Genomic DNA, 21,660 nt, shown 5'->3' with positions numbered 1-21,660 from the left:
TTTGTGATACTGGGCTATATACAGTAAAAAAAATATATGACTTTATTAGGAAACAACCAAGAAGCAATACTGTTTCAATGGCAAATTCTGCCGGGCCAATAAAGAAGGGCCAAAGGATCTCAGTAGGAATTAAGATGTGACCATTTCTCAGTGATCCCCTCCCCCAAAACACACACACACACACACACACACACACACACACACACACACACACACACACACACTTACCATGACAAATAGCCTGTGACATGCCTCTGTGAACGTGGCACGGAAGGGTCCACTCCCTCTCCCCAGGGCTGATAAGACAGTGGAGGCTGCCAGTGGATCTGCATCTCACTTCCAGTGAATCATTTCACCTTCCCAGCAGTGGTCAGGAAAAATATACAAGGAAATCCCAACAGAAGTATTTCAGTTTCGGCTGAGTAACAGCAATACAAATACTACAGCTCATCATCTTTACCTCTAACCCCAGGCTTTACATATCACCTGACTCAGTGTCTTGAATGTGCAGAAGAAGCAGAGGGGTGAATGGATATACTGCTGGACAATCCAGAAATAAGACACCCTCTATTTAAAGACAGCATCCCTATGGAGACGGTGCTTTGAGTGTGAAAATCTTATTGCAAAGGTCAAGTCATTTCTCGCTCCAGGGACACTGAAAGACTAAAGTCACACCTTTTTCACAAACAGGCTAGATTACTGTAATGTACTACTTTCTGATATATCAACAAATACAGTTGGTCAGGGAAAATGTGTTATAAAAGACGGAATCAGCCCGATACAATACTTCACTTTTATTTCAAGATTAAGATTTGTTTTTAAATGTAATCACAGACTGGCCCTTCAGATATGTTCAGGACATATTCATAGCAGCAGCCATCAAATACCGATGCTTTGTCACGACCGTCGACATTCAATACCGCAAAAGGCACCCTTTCGTGGTGGTACAGTGGGAGACGCACCGGGCTTTCCATTAACTACAATGTAAACCCATCTGCGGCAACAGTAAACGTACAGGGAAAGTGCTCTGGTGACGTATTATAAAGAGTGAAAGAGACACACCGGGCGAGCAGGAGTGGAGGTGGATGGGTCCAACAAACACAAGGCTTTCATCCAGGACTTTCACTTTACAATCAGCTGTTCGTTCGTGTCCCGTGTTCACAACGTCAAGTCACATTTTCACTGTAAAGACGTAATCATTTAAAGCCCAACTATGTTGTTTTTCTCTAAACCCCACTAAGTGGTTTTGTTGCCTAATCATAAGCAAGAGTTTTTGTTTAATTCACAACATTAAGCACGTGTTTACTGCGACCGAAAAATGACGCCGAAGCGTCAGTATGTGACGAATTAGGATGAGGCCGTGTTACACACCTGCATACAGACGAGTTACACAATAATATGCCCTTTTCACAGCAGCCACAGGTGTAATTAATAACATTAATTATGGCCCTGTTCCATTTAGGTGTGCCAGGGCGCTGTTATTGTGCATGCTGGCTCACTGGAATGGAATGGGACCATAATTAATGTTATCAATTACACCTGTGTTTACCCTGCAATTACATATGCAGGTAACAGTATAGGTATTTTTTGTTACTCAACAGCTGTTCCGACCTTTATCTGCACTGTCATGGAACTCACACACGTTTTGTGGGCCTATATGATTGATTGATTGATTGATTGTTTGATTGAGTGAGTGATTGTTAAGCCGGTGATCTGCCGACGTCAGACAAATAAAAGCAGTTTGTCTAAGTGCTTTTGTAGTGATAAATTCCCTGTCAGTTTTGTTGACAGTGAATAGTGTTCATGTTTTTATTGCCAGAAGGAAACAGTTGACAGAGTTCCGCTAGCCGAGTGGAAAATGTGACAGATGCCTTTGGATGCGAGTCTGACATGTTCGGGGTTTGAGTTATTCTAAAGGGGTCGTCTGGGTTTTGGAGTGAGCAGGAGTAGCAGAGGAGAAGAATCCGTATTAATGCAATAAACTTACACCATCCGTGTTTGTTCAGATGGTTTTCCTCGTGGTGAAGAGGGAGATCAAATGGGCACATCAATTCTAAATTGTCCATAAATGTTACTGATGTGGGGCTCGCTCTCTGGATTGTAGAATAACTCAAGTCTATGGCTCCAGTGGGCCTTTGGACAAACATAACTGTGATGGTGGACAACAAAGACTAAATGCTCCCTCAGCTCCGGCTGTTTCACGGAGCTGATTCTGACGTTCAGACTCTCTCAATCGATGCCAGACACAGGGCGGCTCGGCCAGCCCAGAACCCAGAATTCAATCAGTTTTTAAGGAATAGTTCCACATTTTGGAAAATACTCTTATTTGCTTTCTTGTTTTTTTTTTTTTTTAAATGAGGAAAATCTGGGAGTTTTACAGGGAATTATGTGCATTGTTTTCTGCGTTTCCATAGCGGTCTGAAGACCAGCGTAGGCAAATTAGCCCGCTGACGTATGAAAAGGCAACATGAGCAGAGCCTAACTTTACTTTTAATGTGATCAAACAAAGAGAAATGCTCTCCCCTCATCCTAAATCAATACTAGAGTACTTCCTTGTTTCATGAATGAAGCGGTACATGAGTTGAACCAGCGGCGCTGTGTGTGTTTGACCAATCAGCAACGATCATTCTGCAATCCCCACCCTGAAAGTCACTGTACTTTCAGAAAGTCCAACCCCTGACTAAAGCCATTTTGTGGGGTAATTTAGACCCTGGTACCTGCGGTTGAAATGCAACGAGTTCCTCAAAAGGTTCCTAGTTCCGGGGGAAAGTTCCTGCGGTCGAAAAAGGTTTTTTTTGTGCAAAGTTTAGCAAACTGGCTGTAGCTTCGTATTTAGCACACAAATATGAGAGAGGTGTCAATCTAACTCTTGGCAAGAAAGCAAATAATGTCGAAGATCCTCTCAAGTTGTATAAAAATGCCCGGCCACACACAAGAGTCTACATGTGGACCAACACAGTTTGTTGGATATGACTTCAGCTCACATATCTCACTTTGGCCTGTCAGAGAATAACATCATACACAAGAGAGCCTAAGATCTCTTCCTCTCGGTCTGAGTGAGGCGGACAGGGAAAAGTAGAGTCAACACTGATGGCTCCCACATGTGGCTGTGAAAAAGGGCAGCTCAGACGGTGTATTTCAAACAGCGAGGAGGAGGTCTTCAGGCGGAGGGACACAAGGCATGACTGAGTGTGTAAATATGCACAAGGTGTTGATGTAGTGCTGAGCGTGTACGCACGGTCATGCATACATCCTCCTAAGCAAAGCACTGCATGCGGTTCTCGCAGTGCAAACAGTATATTAGGAACACATGTGCGGTGGTGTTTTCATGCCCTATCATCCTGCATGTATGGATTATGGTCATTTAAAAAAACTGACAATAGATTTACTGCTTTTCTTTTGTAGTATTGCAACTTCTGGCTTTTTAGCCTACAACATTTCATCAGTAAAATCTCTGTATTTGAGTGGGATTTAGAGGGCTTTAAAAGGCAAGTTCATCCCTTTATCCCTGAGTGCTATATCTGTCAATTCAGGTCATTTCAATGTGATTTTCAAATGTTTCAATCTTACTACTGAGCACAACTTTCTACTAAATCACACCAGCCACACAAAAGGAATAAAGTCTTCACACAAGTGTTGTAGATTAAAGTGTGGGGTCATTTTTTGTTGCTGTTCAAATGTCATTTCCGTTGCCTTGAGATACACGGTTATTTCTAAAGCTCATATCGTCACACAGAAACTGTCTAAATGGAGAAATACTGTAGCTCTTTTAGAGAAAAATACAATGTTTTACATAGCTTTTGAGAGAACTGACCCGTCAACGTGTCATCGTGACTTATCGATCGGACTTATTGTGCCTCCCGTGATGACCCGACAATGCGGAGGAGCAACTCAGGTGGACATCTTGGCCTCTGCAAGAGAGAAAAACGTCTCTCCTATTTTCCCAGATTCATACTTCGAAGCTCAAGCGTCGGTATATTTGATTATTTTTAAACAGCTTTCATTTTGTATGGTGTTGAAATAAAGATGACATATCAATAATCTTTAACTCATGTTACTTTAAACATGCTCCAGCATAATTGTATAGGCCTACTTTGGATCTGTGTTAACAAGGCCATAGGTCCATACCATAGACGTTCACCGTGGAGGCATGCGAGATGTTTTCTTCAAGAATTCAAGGTAACACGGGGTGAGTAATTGATATACAAATGATCATGTTATGGGTGACGTATTCCTTTAAGAGGTACAACTGAGGCTGAATGTCATTAGTTCTTAAATGTACTGGTCATAAACCAAAGTATTGGAACATTTGCCTGATGGTGCTAAGGGATCACCAAACGTCTGTTTCGAACGTCTTTAAACAAAATTACAGGATTTAAGCTCTTATAATATCTTCATGATGAGGCTGAAAGAAACCACACAGAACGCGCTTAGTCATTTTAATATATTTGTATATATTCATATATTACACATTTAATACAGGCACAATGAGAAATCATAAAGTAGAGACAAAAAGTGGCTGAGATATTGGTAAAAATGTACAATTTATGAGAATCATTTACACAATTTTTTTTGCTCTCTTTAAACTCTGTTCAATACAACAACATATAAAGAAAGGAAAGGTGTGAAAGTGACAAAAAAAAAGGAGCCTTGTGTTTATTCTGTAGGTTTTGTCGGGACAGCAAGAACCAGCTTGCTAATACTGAACACAATTACTGAATCTGTTTTTTTTTTTTTTTAATGCATTCGGCTCATCTGACCAAAATCACTGATATCATTGATTAAGAGAAAACACGTGTTGATTTCCAACTGTACAAATATCTGGTGCTACAATTTTAGGATGTTATGTAAACTCATTCATTTCAATATACCTTCAAACATTTGGCTGATTAAAAGTCAGATACAAAATTTAAGTTCAACAGACATCATTCATTTAAGATGAATGTCTGCCTCTAGATTATTATCAAAGGCTTGAGTCTTGAACCAGAATCATACAAAACATTAACAACATTAAAAACTGGTGATAATTATCAGATATGATGAATGAAATCAAAATAAATGATCAAGTGAGACATCGGAAGAATCAAGTATGCATATGAGTTTCACCTGCAAACCAGTCAGTTAAAAACTGCAATGAGCCATTTTCTACAGCACAGCGGACAGTAAAAAATAAGCCTGTTGTGAAAAGTTAAAATCTTATCTGAGAGGTCAGTTGGCCACATGATGCACAGTGTATGAAACTCCTGCCCGACAAAAAGTTTCATCAATTTTTTCAATCACAGCTTCCAGGCAACTAACTAATCGCATCTCCAGACACATCACATTACCAGCACATTAACCGATTTTAAAGGTGCTAAATGCGAGATTCGGAGCATTTCTATTGCCTCCGCACGGCTCTCAACATGGCGACAGCTGAGCCGGCGGCTAGTAGCTAACGGTGCTAACAGCGAAACAACAGCAACAGTGATGACAGAGCGAACAATAGCCGTGTTTCCATTCAATTGTCAAGCGAATTTAGAAATTTGCATCAATTGGTTTGGAGCGAATAAACTCAGGTACAGCTTAGTTTGGTCAGAAGTTGGCGCTACAGGCTACGCATGGCTGTAATCTGCCAGTAAACAGAGTAGAAGAAGAAGTAGAGGTTGCAAACCGGAAACAAAACAAGTCTGCTTGGCTATCGAACCATCTACGAGAGATAAATGGAGAGAGGTCTTCAGGAATTTTTTTCAATTGGGCAAGTTGTAATTATTTGTTTTGCCATGTTTCATGTTGTCCGGAGACGAAGAGAATATAAATATATATCCGAGAAGACGCCGACAGCGGAAACAGCTGAATAGTTATGTGAGTAACATGTTTGCTGTATCAAATTTATTCGGCAAAGTTGTTTCCATAATTCATTTAGCGCATCAACTCTTTTTTGATAAAGGCAAATAACCACTTAAAGCGAGCGTAAAATGTGCAATTTAGGAAGTTTTATAGAAATTTGCAGTTTCCATACAGCTTTTCTAATGCGATACAAAATGTGCATAAAAATATGTGAATGGAAACACAGCTAGCATTAACCTGGTGGGGGGGGGGGGGGGGGGGGGGGGGGGGGGGGGGGGTAACCGGAGGGTAGGTGCTGTAACCGCCGTATGACAGCAGTGCAGAGCGGCGGCCGTGAGCTAACCAGTGGCGCACACTCACATGTACGCACATGCACTAACAGGCGTGCACGGCCGGCCCGGCGAGGTCAACAAAACACGGAGAAGCTCAGATTACAACACACACAGAGGGAGAGCGACTTCATTCTCTGCTCAGGTAGACATTACTCTTCTATATCTTTACATAGAGAATAGTTGTTTGCTGCTATATTAAGCTGTGGATATCGTATAGAGCACCTTTAAGGATCATTACATGGTTGAGGTCAACGGGAAAAACATAAAAAAAAATACTCCATCAAGAAGTACAACAGCCTCTACAGCAGCAGCAGCAGCAAGAATTAAGCACCGAGAGTCAAACGTGGCAATATTTTCCATCCATCCATCCATTTCCTATACCCGCTTGTGCTGTTTATAGTTGCAAGAGGCTTATCCCAGCATGCACTGGGCGAGAGGGCAGGACAAACCAGTAATGTATCACAGGGCAAATGGCAGTACTGTGTCACAATATCCAAACACAGTCAACAACACTGGATTACTCAGCGTCGAGTAGTTGCGATAAGGCATTTCCATCATTAATTTGGCCTTGTTGTGCTACGGCTCACGTACATCGTGTACTGCACAGTGAGTGTGTGAGAGGTTAAGGTCAACTTGACGAGCGTTGGATAGAAAAAGATTAAAATGAAAAGAGAGTTTGATGATCAAACTCAATCGCAGAAGGCAAACATGATTTCTGGAAGACAGTCAGGTTGTAAAAAGAGGAGACAATTTCCCTTCAACATCCAAATAAAAGCTGTAAAAAACACAACTGGCACATTGTTGGTGCTTTTTCTCATTGACTGTGCTGTAGTATACAAAAAAAGATGAGTTAGATTCAGGCACATTTCTCCATTAATAGGGCACAAAAGTGTGATTAAAAAAAGTTAAATTTGGGGGGTAATTTTTTTTTCAGTCAAGATTGCTGAGAATTTTTTTATTAAAGTATAAAAATTAAGGGCTTTTTTAAAAAATAAGGGGAATTTACAAGTTCAATTCTAAAAAAAAAAAAGCCCACGCCGATCACAGACCCCATTAGGGGTGATTGTTTAAAAAAACTCCATGCATTTGACCACAGAGAGAAATGTAGCTTAAATCTGGAAACCCACATTTGGGTAAAAACATCGACGCACTCTTGTTGCCTATTGATCCACAGTAGAAGAGGAGGAGGCACTGAGGTCAGACTTTTTTTTTTTTGCATTTGTTTGAAAGCCCTTCAACGTTATTTTAAGAGATCGAGCTTGTGCCATAAGTGTGTGAGTACTGTTTAAGACAGATTCTACCTTCATTGCTTCATTGCACATGATGAGAAAAAGACAAGAAAAGAGAAAGATCAGTAAAAGGAAACTGATTTTGAGTCAGAGCTGGTTGAGCAGAATAATCAGTGTTAATATTTACAGTTCAGAGGGAGAAACCTTTTTCTTCTCTTCCACGCTGTTTTGTTTTATATTCCTTATAGGCTCTTGACAGATGAATATAAGAGGAAGAAGAGCATCTGAAAGATTGTTAGTGCACTTTTTTTTTTATGATTTCAAATACAATATAGATTTATATCTAATCCATAAATTGTTTCTGACTATACAAAAGTGAATTGATCAGAAAGCATTATTAGACTTCATATCTACACATTTCCTGAAAGCTCATCTTCTTTTATTCTTTTTTTTTTTTAAACAGTGTTCAATACTCAGTGCTGTTTTATTGTAGTGAGATTCTCGCCTCCCGGGCAAAAGCTCAGATGGATCCAGAGGTTCAGGAAAGCCTCGCAAAGTCGCCAACTTTTGTGTTTTTATTTCTTGAGAACCAGAGTGGTGGGTTACCTCAGCAATCTGCCATATAACGTCCTAAAGAACAGAACAAAACACGTGCAGGTTGAGTTGTTGATGCGTTAAATACTCCAGTATCAGGTACGTATGGATGATATAAATACCTGTGGCAAATCTCTTCTTGTTGAGAGAAAGTCTGTATCCAGCCCCCTGCAGCTCCATGTCCACCCCTGACAGGGTGCTCCCGTCACTCATGAACTGCACGGCTAGAGTGGTCGGGTTCGATGGCCCGTCTGACAGCTCAAACTTGGCCCTCAGGGACCCGGCGCCTGGGGGTCAAACACAAACAAATACTGATCCAGCTCTCTACAGGTAGGATCTTTAATGAGCCGTCTCTAATTGCCAGTGGTGGAAGAAGTACTCAGATCATCATGTCATACTAGCTTGCCCTGAAGGAGGATAAATAACGCTCCAAACGTACACTAAATTTTGGCGAGGACACCTGGCATGGCCATTTTCAAGGGTCCCTTGAAGATATGTGAATGTAACTGGGTTCTATGGGTACCCACGAGTCTCCCCTTTACAGACGTGTCCACTTTATGATGATCACATGCAGTTTGAGGCAAGCCATAGTCAAGTCAGCGCACTGACAGCTGTTATGCTTTGAGCATATTTCTTTATGCTAAATGCAATACCTGTGAAGGTTGCTGGACAATATTAAATATATTAATACATCTGCATAACGGAAGCATATTTGTCCACTCCCATGTTGATAAGAGTATTAAATACTTGTCAAATCTCCCTTTAAGGTACATTTTGAACAGATAAAAAATGGGTAATTAATTTGTGATTAATCACAATTAAATATTTTAATCGATTGACAGCCCTAATTATTAGCAAAACATACTTAAAGTATCAACAGTAAAAGTACTCATTATGCAGAATGGCTCCTTTATTATGGAATATTATGATATTCTGTTTTTATCACTAATGAATAGAAATGTAGTGGAGTAAAAGTACTCATTATATTATTGTATGATAATTATTGATGCATCAATGTGTTCATTACTTTAATGTTGCAGCTGGAAAAGGTGGAGCTCATTTTAATGACTTTAAATATTGCTGAATAGGTTGACTTATAATAATACATCATCATTTATCTGCAAAATAACTAAAGCTGTCAGATAAATGCAGTGCAGTAAAAAGTACAATATTTCCCTCTGAGATGTAAAAAGTAGCATCAAATGGAAATACTCAAGTGAAGTACAAGTACTTTCAAATTGTACTGGAGTAAATGTAGTCGGTTACATTCCAACAAAGAAGAACAAAGATGATTTACCTTCATTTTCAGACTTCTCTGAGATGTCAGTCAGCTTCCACAGACACTTATTCTGCTCTGCATTCCTAAAATAAGAGAAAGAAATCTTCTGTTGAACTAAAAATGTTTTCAGCGCTTCACACTTTTTCGTGCTCCTGCTGATGTAACAGATCTTACCAGATGGAGTTGGGAATAGACTGCATGTTGGTGACTCCTCCGTCAACGGGCACTAAGATCTGTACGTTGGACAGCGGCCCGGGGGAGGCCATGGAGTCCGGGTTGTAGCGGTAGTCTACCCGCAGGTCTGATGTACTCGGCGTGCACTTCCAGTATACGGCCAGGTTGAGAGGAGTGGAATGGATCCCATCAGACTGCACCTGAACACAGCACGCGGCAACAACTTTGAGTTTAAGAAATCAGAGTGATGTTCCCAATATCCTCAGCTGCAACGAGACTAAACGAGACTGTTTGAAGTCTGAATCTCAATTTAGAAGGTCAATTTCAATGTTATAGTTCTGTCACAAACACATTTAGTTGGTTTGCTGTGCTGAATGTACACATGCTAGTTAAAAACAAATTAAAAGCCAATTCATGGATTGTTTGTTTAACACCTCGATGAGTTTATATTTCATTATATTCCTAGATTTCTTGATCCACCACACATAAACTACAACTCAGATTTATTTGTCAAGAGAACTCCAAAAAAAGTGGGGCCTGATTATGGGGTGGCAGGACGGCCTTTAATGGTTTGTGAGGCTTGATGACAATAGCCGTGTTTCCATTCAATTGTCAAGTGAACTTTTGAAAAGGAAATGCGAATTAGGCGCGTTTCCGTCAACTGGTTTGGAGCGAATAAACTTGGCTACAGCGTAGTTTGGTCAGAAGTTTGGTCAACTTGGCCATCTAACCGTCTACAAGAGAAAAATGCAGAGGTCTTCAGGAATTTAGTTTAATTGTTCTTTCATGTCAGCTAGTATTGTTGTTTGAATGTTTCATGCTGTCCGGAGACGAAGACAAGCATTCTCACGTTATGCGAATATCTGAGGAGACGGCAACAGCGAAAACAGCTGATCAGTCACGTGAGTTAAATGTTCACCATGTCGGAATTTATTCGGCAAAGGTGTAGCTCATCAACTCGTATAATATATATATATATATATATACATAATATCTGGATGATATTCTACGGTAGTTTGGGCTTTGGCTGACTGACCTGGTATTTTAGGATGTCCACATTATAATAGGAAGATGTAGGATTCTGCTCTGCAGCTTTTCGGAGGTAGGACGTCAGCGCTTGCATGTTGAACCAGAAGTCCTTGGAATTTGAGTCACTTTGGGAAGGATCACTAGATAGAAAGACAAACAGTCAGAAAGATATGTATACACACACACACTCACCCACGCACTCACTCATTCACGCACAGGGAATAATCGGAGGCTCAATTATTCATTGCTCTTCTTGGCTTTGTGTGCAAAGCTCCAATAGCTTGGAAAGAATGACCCTGTTGTATCCAACCAGCTACTAAATCATGAATTCCATTTGATTCAATTAGTCCAACCATGTGGTCTCGAGGAAGAAGAAGAAACATTAAAAACATTTTTCTTTACTTTTTAAGAAAGGACGGGAAGTTGTCACATAAAATTTGTTTTAAAAAGTCGCAGTTTTAAAATAGAACTGAAAAACATCGTGGCATATCGAGACTTGCACTGCATGTGAGGTAACATATACATTAAACTCCTCTGACTGAGACTAAAGAGGTGAGAGGTAACATAATGTATGTTAAATGAAGCAGCTGTTATGTGAAGTTTTCTGTTCTTTGCTATTTCGGAGCGTAAAGTATTTCAGAAGAGACATGGGCTGTTGAGAAGCTGGCTGTTAAATACTGGTGGAAAATACTTCCCTGACAGCTTAATGATAGGTTTATGTCAGATTACTAATTGAATTTCCTCTCGCTGACGCAGACTACATTTCCTCTGTTCTCACTCGAATCGTCCAAATCCCTTTTTCACTTAACCACGACGGCCCTGACGAGTTATCAACTCATCGGCTTTGTGTTTGAGCTGTTTGAGCCTCACCTGTATATTAGCTGCTGGTTGGGGAGGATCTGCTCCAGCCTGCTGGTGTTCTTCAGTTTGAAGGTGAGCACGGTCGGGGAGGGGTTGCTGGTGAACACCTTGATGATGCCCATGGGGAACGACAAGGTCATGTCTCCTGTGATCTTCACAATGCACCTGTGGAACGTAGCCACGTGAATATAAATCATGTTTTAGATAGCATCTGTTGATTATCGTTTCCAGTTAATCAATAATTTGTTTAGTTAAAGTTACTACGAGGAACTTTTAACCGGATATGAAACAGTCTCAGTTTGATACTGATGCCTCTATTTCTATATAGTTATTCTTAATGCTTGTCATCGGTGCGGTCTCGTTCTGGCGAAATCACACAAAATCATGCAGGTTCCCCAGAAACTCCAGGAACCGGTCTGCCGCGGACAGACCCAGATCCCGCTTCGCTGCCGCCTTCAACCTGAGCTCCGACGGGAGGTGGAGAGCTCCGCACCCGGCAGCAGCTGCTCCTCCTCCGGCCATGAGCAGAGCTACGTCTCACCGCTCCGCCGGTCCCCGCTGGGTGACTGTCAGACCCTGCTGCTGTAAAATGAGAAGTTTTCTAAAGGGACTCTGGTGGTTGGAAACACTACCGCTTTTGTCCTCATTGACCGCCAAAATCAACACGAAAGTTCCTCGTAGTAGCTGTAATCAAAAATCAGAAAACTGAATGAAGCCCAACACAATTTCTCAGCGCATGAATTGACATCTTCAGATCTTGTTTTGTCTGACCAACATCCCAAAACCCAAATATATTCTATTTTATTCAATAACCAATGTTATTACACGGCTTTGTTGAATACTCGATTCTATTGTGTGTTATTTCTTTATAACAGACAGTTGCTGTGGGCGCAGTTCTGATCTTGGACTCTGGAGGATCATTTTTGTGACAAATTATTGATCTCTTAAGTAAGTAAGTAGCTGTGTAATAAGCGGGATAATGTACAGCGAGCGGGTCATTGTTGTGAAATAAACCCCTTTGATGCAATGCAATGCAAGATCCTGACGCAAAGCGGATCGCCCATAAATCCCATCATCACATTTGAGAGGCTGAAACGAGAGACTGTTTGGCAATTTTGCTTGAAAAATGACTAAAACAATTAGTCGATTATCAAAATTATATTATAATTATTAATCTTTTTACCACTATAACTGAGTAAAAAACTACATTGGACACATTTGGTCCAATTATGGATCGTACTTTAGCCTACTAATCCACTTTTTATATATAAAGATCTAGATCTAGATAGATATAGATCTAACCAAGGCCCTTTTTAAAGTGATACTGAACACACTGGCTTTAGGTATTTTCTTAATCCACACATCTGTATGCTTCTATAATCTAATATAAACCCAGTGTCTTCCCTCAGTTGGGGGGTTGGTCTAGGCTGCGGTGGTAACGGCCCACAGCGGGTCTCAACCTCGCACCGCATCTCCGCTGCATTGCTTATGAAATGTTCCATTTACTAATCTCTGCAAAAATAAGCCTTTTGCACAGCAGCAATTTAACAGCAGTTAACCAATAAACGGCTGTATGTTTTCTCTGCCCCAGACTATAATCTGCCCCATGTAGGTTATCCACTCTGAAAGAATGGTGTCAGACTAACGCAAAAACATTCCACACACCCAGAACGAGCCGGAGACACTCACACAACTAAAGGTCTGAGTGGAGTGCACATGCAGCACAACACCATGAACTGTCTTAACATCATATGTGTTGTAGTTTAAGTTCAAATATGGACAAAAATGTGCATGTGTGCAGGTCCACGTCGGGGCCTTTGAGCAGCAGGAGGTCATGTGAGACTCACTTAGTAGGATCAGCTCCTTTGAAGTACGCATTAACCGATTCTGTGAAGGCCACGGCAATGGGCAAAGCATCTTGGGATGCCAGGGTCACAGGGCTGGGACCGCGAGACGTCCCTGAGAATGAGAAAAGGCACAGAGTTTGAGGTTCTGTTGACTCAGCTGCAGATCAGACTTTTACAAACAGCGGGGTCCAAAGCTCACATCAGAATTATGGAGGCTTGATCATGCAAAGATGCATTATATAATTCAGAACATTTGTATTATTGCATTTCATGAAGTCAGTCGCTCATATGGTGCCTTCAAATGAAACTCGTGTGCTCGTTTTTACAACATGGGAAGTCGCGTACACATATGTTTGGCGTTTTAAGTGGTTAAGTCGTGAAGAACACCGCTGCTAAGCAACGGCAATATTAACGTTACTGTCTCATCTAGAAGCAACAGAGGCTAACAATTTAGTGAGCTGGCAAGCGGGTAACATAATGTTGGAAATGCAAAAGCAAGAAAAAACAATATACAACTAAAAGTACAATATAATCATTTATTATGAACTGAAAAATGAACTTCCAAGGCCTCCGCCATTTCTGACAACGTCAACAAACACGTCACAAGTCGTGAACTCAGAGCTTTCAGAAACGTTCCACTTACGTGGTCGTGAATACCACAAAAGGGGGGCGTTCATATGGACTCTTCTCGTGAACACGGTAAAAAACGACCCCATTTGAAGGCACCAATATTTTCAAATAAAGAAAAACAAGGTACGTTTTTGAGTAGATCGTGCAACAGCTGCTTTAGTTCAAATTAAGTACTATTAGCCAACAAAGAAAACTAAAGTCAACAAAGGATGTATCAGTCAAATCATTCATTACTTCATTATTTTCTTTATAATGTTAGGAGTTGATGCTGGAAGACAAATGTGAGAAAGGGGTTGAAAAGGTGAATATGGAGAGAGCACACAAGACAGAGAAATGCAATCACTGCAAAGCAATTTACCCAGTTGTCCATTAAACACACTGGTGTTAGTTATAGTTAAATACAGAGGAGTCCTCTTGTATGAACTTCAACCATACCTGCTGGTGTTTCACACCGCTTCTCAAAGGTAGGCAGCTTCGCTATGAACACATCATCCTCTTTACGCCAAAATTAAAAGGCATAAAGAAGAAAGGAGGAGATAAACAAACCCAGAGTGTGAGGAGAGATGATGCTGAGCACAGTTGTAAGTCCTAAATGTGTGTTTGTGGCAGGTGAGCTCTGAGCTGACAAGGCTGATATGACAGAGATGAACGAAGAGCTAACAGGCCCTAATGAGGACAGTGTGAGCATCAGTGAAAGGTATGCAGAGTCGAGACGATGACCACGGAGAGGAAGGAAACGAGAGTTCGGAAAGGCAGACTCACTTTGGCTTAGCAGAAAGAAAGGAGAGAGGAAGAGCAGCTCTGGCTCTGGGGAGGAGAGGGGGAGAGCAAAGGTGTGCTCAGCTCCTGTAAAGGAGAGGAGTCAAGGAAGGAAGGAGTGAGGGAGGAGGGAAAACAGCACATTGTGTTGCAGAGACATAAAAGGTATGTGGAAAGTTGGTGAGGAGCTGAAGAAACGGAGAAGAAGTAGTTCCAAGAAAGCACGGAGGAGGCTTACCGACAGTGGGGGTGTTGGCGGCGCTGAGTGAGGCATTCGAGGACAAGGAGGAGGAGCTCTCTGCTCGTGCGAGCGGTGCAGCGGGAGGAGGGCTGGCGTTAGATGTCTTGGGCGGGCTGAACGGTCGTACCTGAGTGAAGGGAGTCATAAATAACATGGTTTTACAATCAGGGTTATTATAGTAAACTAAAACGTAAATAAGCAGTGAAAAATATTTTTTGTAAACTGAAACTAAATAAAAACGATATCCTTTAAAAAGGGACTGAAAATGTTAATCGTTTTTTTGCCAACGTGTGAACAGGTTGTGACTTAACATTAAAAAATGAGTTTCCTCTATCAACCTGTAGACTGCTTTTAATGTGAAGAATACAGGATGGTTTTTCCAGGAAAATCCAACGGCTGTGATGTCATGCACGCTCGCAAGTGCCTTAGCTGTAGCTAACGTTGGGTTAGAAATGGAGTCCGCTAACGCCAACAAACGACCAGCCCCCACCACAACACAGACTCCAACACAAACTCCACGGAAGCACAAAAAAAAACAAAGTTACTGTATATCTAGTGAAGCCCGTCTTGCAAAACAGGAATGTGACCGACGAAGGGGGGAAAACTAGTGTTGTGGGAAGTGAGTGGTGAAGCAAGAGAGAGAGAGAGCCCCGGCGACTGTGTGAGAAAGCGAGTGAGCAGCGGAGCAGAAGAGAGATAGTTTAGCTCTGAGAATATAAAGTGAATGTACATTGGAAGTTGCAGTTTGTGCAGAAATGTGTTCCCTGCTGCTGAGGGAAGTGATAGCGTTGGTCAACTAGTTTTTTTAGCTTTAATATATCACTACCGAACAAAAGGAGACAGCATGAATTTCCGTCAAGTCTTGTGACATTGAACCAAAGAAATTGAACGGATTTGACATTCTGTGATATGCCGCAATTGATTCACTAAAAGCACGAAGATTAACAAAAAACAAAAACTAAATATATAAAAACTAAACTGAAGCTAAACTAAAACTAGCACTCTAAAACTAACAAACTAACTAAAACTAAAATGAAATCGAAAAGTCAAAACTAAATTAAGTAAAAACTAACTGAAAATTCGAAACTATTAGAACCTTGGACTTTGCAATTACTCACAATCTCATTGATCCCTGTGAGTTTTCCTGTGGGGAGTTTGGGCCTGGAGGAGGGTCGAGGTGGGGGCACCAGGGCTCCGGCTGTCAGCGGGGTCGTCGGTCGGTTTGGTACTGGCACTACGCAGAGAAACACGAGAGGAGTTTTACTGGTTAGTGGCAGTAAACAGCACAAACAAACACTGTGCTTCATTCAAGTAGATGCAAAAACCATCATGCATTAAAACCATAACAGCAAAACATGTTTACAAATCATAACAGAAGTAAAATCCCAAAATTGATTTCACAAAAAGAAACTCAAAGACAAACATGTTGCAAACCAGGCAGTGAGTTAGAGAAGCATACGTCTGTAAAATAAAATAAAAAACAACAGAAGAGAAAATATGCAATTGTCAACTTCAAATACGAAACAATATGAAAACAAAATATAAAAAACTCAAACCTCAGGCATAACACACGTCTCTAGCATCAGTAATAATGTTACCAGTGAATATTTTGCTTGATGGAGCTGCAGCCATCGCCCTATCTGTAACCCCAGAGAAGACGTCAGAGAAACACGGGTTGCCGTCTTCTCTGCCGCTCGCCGCTTTGCAGTAGGCGTCAGCAGACTCATCAGAGAGGAAGCGACTTGACCTGCCGTGGCCGGACGGAGGCCTCTGGAGCTCCTTCACGGACAACCCTGAGCCCTGGCGGCGAGCTGGAGCCAAATTATCACTGAAGGCGATCCACTGGCTCTGGGACCAGGACACGGAGGAGAAGGCGTCGACGCTCTTCGGAGGGCTGGCGGCAGCCGGGCTTTTGATGGGGTCAATGGGTTCGGTCGGCAGGGTGATGGGGGCGCTCTGGGCCCTCGCTGGTACGGGCTTGAGTGCTTGGAAAGGGTTTTCCGGTGAGTCCCAGGGAGAGGACGTGGACGAGGAGAAAGAGGAGACATCTTTGGATTGTTGGCTCTCTGCCAGGGGAGGGGAGCGCTCCCGTTGGGTCACCACCGCCTCAGCTGGAGGGGGCGATGTGATCGACAGAGGCGATAAACATGACCATGAGGCAAAATAACAAACACTTCAGGAAAAAAGACAATTAAGTAACCACCAAGACAAACACTGATACAAAGGGTTTTGTTAAAAAATGTGTTAAATGTATGTATATACTAAATATTGTGTTTGGTGTTCCTCTATGTTGATGCTGATCACATGTGTTGTCATGATTCTGCAGACAAATCAAATCATTTTGCAGATTTCTTTTTGATACCAATGGAGCAGTGATATGAACTGATGTTTTGGCCTTTTTGGATCCCATATAGTTGTCTCATGTTGCTTTAAAAAAAATACACATTGCTGATTGCAATGATTGCAAACCTGCTAACTGGCATTCAACCCAATATGAAACACCTCTGTGGTACTGAGATATAGTAGTGTTTATGCCTTTTCTAGATGTTTACATTATGTTGTTTCACACACAATATGAGTATGGACTACTTTGGCAGATCTAAAGGTCTTATTGATAACATTTTTATGTAGATGAATATTAATTTTTTGAAATAATACATCCACAGAGTCTTTAGAAAGGTGCTGAATAAAAGTCTGGCTTTTCCTGACAAAACATTATTATGATTGTGAATTAATCATTTAAAAATGTTGGCGGGTCATAAATGAATGTTTTGTTTATCCCTGTCATTCAGTTCTCACTTCTAACAAGGCGTGTGAGCCAATAGTAAAACACTGTTGGTGTCACGTGATATCTCTGGGTCGTCAGTTAGCGTAGAAAAAACGGATAAATGGCTCAGATTGACGGTAAGTGCCTGGCAACGACTTATTGTGAAGTAAATGTAATGGAACGGGGGAGGGAGAATGTGACATCTAGTGGCTGAATGTTACCAATGGTAGCACCTATAAACCTATTTGTACCTGTCTATTACGTCATTTTCTACAATTACTACATATTTCTTTTCTTGTAACATGATAAGGAACTCATTGACATTGACTATGTGCATATTTACTGTGCCTCACAATGAGCTTAAACCATAGTCTTGGTGTCATATTCTTAAACTAAAATCTACCTTCTTAGCAGCAATAAATGTACAAAGCGATGACCTTGATTTTAGACACACATAAGGACACACGTCCTGATAATTAAGGTAGAGGTCAGTCTGACTCTCACACATGTTCACATGCATTTGAACAAAAAGAATTAACAGAAATACCATGCAAAAGTTGATGAATGCTTGAAGTTCTTCAAACATGTTGTTTTCTGATAAACGGGGCTCACACATTTTACCTGACGCCTCATCAGGCAGAAAGACGTCAGAGTCATTCATCAGAAAAGGTGGAGATGGAGGGATTGAAAGGAAGATAGAGGCAAGGTCTAACAAGAAAAGTTCAAATAAAACAATAAAACATCAAGTAACTCAATGACATTGTAATAAAACTAAAAAAACACAAAGATGAAAATGAACAAAACAAATCAATAAATACAACATAAATGAAAACAAATCCACATATTTTTACAACCTTTGCTTCATCCAGTGAGGGTGTAATCGTTTTAATACCTCACAGACTTGTTTAATGTGTCATGTGTGCATTGGGAGCTGCTAACACTGTTACACTGTACACACACACAGAGATTTAACAGGCTGTTAATTCCCATCACCGTATCTTAATCGGGGCACTCTACGATGCTCTTTTGACTTCTAAGCCGAGACCTTTGACAGTAACGAGACAGTGTTTGACAACATTCGTGCCAGCGGGCTTTATAGCCGACCCTCTGACCTCAACTAGGTGCCAATTAACTGTGGATTACGCTTAGCTTAGGCAATGGGTCAGCGCTAATGTCACTCTGTTTAAACACCGGAGTCGTGCACGTAAAGCCACAAGAATCACTCCATCAACACTTAAAACAAACACTCAAATGTCTCTCAGAGAAGTTTGACTGTAGAGACTTCAAACTGATTTATATGAAACAGGAGGAGTAAACGATCGGAACATGATTGAAAAGACAAACTGGGATAGAAAAAAGCTGCCGTTTTAATTCCCTAAGGTCAAATATTCTGTTGACCTCAGGGGTCAGTTCCTCCATCTGGGACTGCCCTGAGACGAGAGGCTTCCAACTGAGTAGCTCAGAAACAGAAAGAGAGGGAAGGGGAGACTACATAACGCATAGAGAGAAGATGAGATCAAGCAGAAAGGACTGGATCACGGGCACAAACGTGTGAGTAAAAAACAGAATGCTTTTTAGCTCCTTAAAGTTATATTCACGTTAAATTCACCTATGTATCGCAATTTAGTTTTTTAACGACTTTGAAATTTATTTTTTATTGCTAAAATCGATATTTCTGCTTCATTTGAGTCTAAAATTTTTTTTAAAAATTTAATAAATATATATAATTTATAATTTTTTACTGTATTAATTTAGATATTTTCCAAACTAAAAGTCCCTAGAAGTGTATGATTCAACTTTTTCCCACGGTCTAGTGTTAAAAAAGTTAAAAAAAATCCCAATAAATCGTAATATTGAATCGCAATACTTAAAAATCGCAATACATATCGAATCGACACTCAAGTATTGTGATAGTATCGAATCGGGAGACAGGTGAATCGTACTATCTATGGTCTGCATTTTTTCTGTAATAACCATTCAACGTATTTACATTCTGTAATTACCTCTCTATATAGTAATTTTTACTGGTAGTGGCGGAGTCCGCCATTCTGACGCTCAATTCAGATTGCCTACAAACGATGCATACATTTTATCTAACTGATATCAGCCTCACTGTTCACTCTCTTTACACCGTGTCAGAGCTGTATTAAGTTACTGCCAATGCAAAGCCAACATTTCCTGCTGCTGCTGCTTCACATTTAAAGCATTCAACTGGCGAAACAGTAAAGCAGTCATAGATGCAGTTTACCTGTCACTGCGTCTTCAAAACAAGACGGTCATTTCTGCAGCTAAGTACAACCGAACGATGAATAAGACATTTTTAGGCGACCAAAAATGTTACAATTAACTTTCATGAACTGAAAACGCACCGTGAAACAACACCCAGATCGGACAACAACGTGGTAGCGACCTGTCAATCACAAGGTAGCCACAGCCCTAAAGCATCCCCTGCTCTATGGTCTATTTGACTCTAAATGGGACCATCATTTACTAAATGAACATCATGCTGTATTGAAGAAGACTTGAAACTAGCGATTGAGACCATAAACTCATGTTTACAATGTTTACTGAGGTAATAAATCAAGTGAGAAGTAGGGTCATTTTCTCATAGACTTCTATACAATCAGACTTCTTTTTGCAACCAGAGGAGTCGCCCCCTGCTGGCTGTTAGAAAGAATGCAAGTTTAAGGCTCTTCTGCATTGGCTTCACTTTTTCACCACCTTTAACCACGGGTGTCGCCAAATCAACCAGTGCTTAAATCATAAGGATTACAACTTTAGAGGAATGACAGTAACCTCTTATTGGTGCTAAACACTGAGGGATACTGTAGGATGAAAAGATCAAATCTGATGTTGTGGAGAGATATAGCTGCACAGCAATGGAGATAAATAAGATTTTAGGGATTACCTGTTGATGAGGACACAGAGGAAGACGAGCCTGCACCGAGAGTCGGGCCGAACGGGTCCAGAGACAGAAGGTCGTTGTTGGTCAGTCTGCCGGAGGAGAGAGTGAGAGTCAAACTTAAAGTCACATTTCAATTTGCTTCGGATAAAAAAAACATGCATATACAAAACAGACGATTTAAAAAGCATAGATACTGTAAACATGAAAATGGTGGCAGTCGTGAGCGTTTTCATACTTACTCGTACGGTGTTGGCACTCTGGGTTTTGCCAGCTCGTCACCTGCAGAGAGAGAAAAACAAACAGAAAATGAAGACTCACCGACCTGCACAGAGCGATGACAGCAAATTCACTTTCACAGCAACTAGAAAATAAAAACCCAACACAAGAGGCTTTCACCGGCAAAGACATCTGCCAAAAGTCATGTTTAAACTGCATCACACCTTAAACCAGAAATATAAACTGAGGTTTCTGACTGAACAAATGAGAACTACCGTCTAATATGAAAAGTCACAGAAGTATATTTGCAGTGAGATTTAGGTTGGATACAATATTTCTCAGTAAAACCTTAAAATCTAACTTCAAATGTGTTTTTAATTTGATGGTAACACTTTACAACAGGGGGGGAATGGAGTGATTTTGCAACTGAAAATAAAATCAGGCGTTGCTTTGTTATTTTGTGCCCCTTTCTAAAGTGTTACGATGCATCGCAAAGATCCATATAAGCAACCTGAAGCAGCACCAGAGGTAAGAGGAGACAATTTATAGGACCCGGATATAAAACATGTTTATAAATGCTTCAAAAATGAACTGAAAGTTTGCAGTGAGAGAACGCGTCAGTGGTGTTAGCTTGTGTCAGCTGGCTGCAGGGGAGGCAGGGTTGTAGGCTTACTGCTGTAGTGAAAACATACTCACCGGGACTCATAGCCTTAGAGCTTAATGTAGATACTCCTTTGATCCCTAAGCGCATGTAGAGTATACATCTATCAATGCTTGTGTAGATTGATCTCTATCAGCGTTCAGAATGTGAATATTATTACCATTTAGAAGTGCAAACACGGTGTGTGAAAGCAACTTTTGAAAAGACCTCCTAAAAACACCTTCTGGATTAATATTCAAAGCTTTTTTGAAACCTGCATGAAGCATGATACATGACCTAGAGGTATCTTAGAGCATTTCTCAAGCACTTT

At 40.9% G+C, this 21,660-nt stretch overlaps 1 protein-coding gene across 7 annotated transcripts in view; it reads right to left on the bottom strand.

Annotated features, from left to right (window-relative positions):
• Positions 1-7,401: 7,401 nt before the first annotated feature.
• Positions 7,402-21,660, bottom strand: part of fcho2 (FCH and mu domain containing endocytic adaptor 2) — a 51,568-nt gene continuing 37,309 nt past the window's right edge. The window contains exons 16-29 of one of the 7 annotated variants that reach the window (XM_074618211.1): positions 20,713-20,752; positions 20,477-20,562; positions 16,400-16,912; positions 15,920-16,035; positions 14,799-14,928; positions 14,564-14,647; positions 14,237-14,296; positions 13,172-13,283; positions 11,334-11,489; positions 10,471-10,603; positions 9,435-9,634; positions 9,279-9,343; positions 8,104-8,268; positions 7,402-8,017 (exon numbers count right to left, since the gene is read on the bottom strand). In XM_074618211.1, coding sequence (XP_074474312.1) covers positions 7,995-8,017; positions 8,104-8,268; positions 9,279-9,343; positions 9,435-9,634; positions 10,471-10,603; positions 11,334-11,489; positions 13,172-13,283; positions 14,237-14,296; positions 14,564-14,647; positions 14,799-14,928; positions 15,920-16,035; positions 16,400-16,912; positions 20,477-20,562; positions 20,713-20,752 — 1,883 coding nt within the window. In that variant the 3' untranslated portion in view covers positions 7,402-7,994. The remainder of the gene's footprint in view (positions 8,018-8,103; positions 8,269-9,278; positions 9,344-9,434; positions 9,635-10,470; positions 10,604-11,333; positions 11,490-13,171; positions 13,284-14,236; positions 14,297-14,563; positions 14,648-14,798; positions 14,929-15,919; positions 16,036-16,399; positions 16,913-20,476; positions 20,563-20,712; positions 20,753-21,660) is intronic. The other 6 variants (XM_074618212.1, XM_074618213.1, XM_074618215.1 and 3 more) reach the window with 6 other exon arrangements.

This window comes from Sebastes fasciatus, chromosome 19, assembly GCF_043250625.1.
Source record: "Sebastes fasciatus isolate fSebFas1 chromosome 19, fSebFas1.pri, whole genome shotgun sequence".
NCBI classification, from domain to species: Eukaryota; Metazoa; Chordata; class Actinopteri; order Perciformes; family Sebastidae; genus Sebastes; species Sebastes fasciatus.
This window is presented reverse-complemented; position numbering and strand designations above follow the sequence as displayed.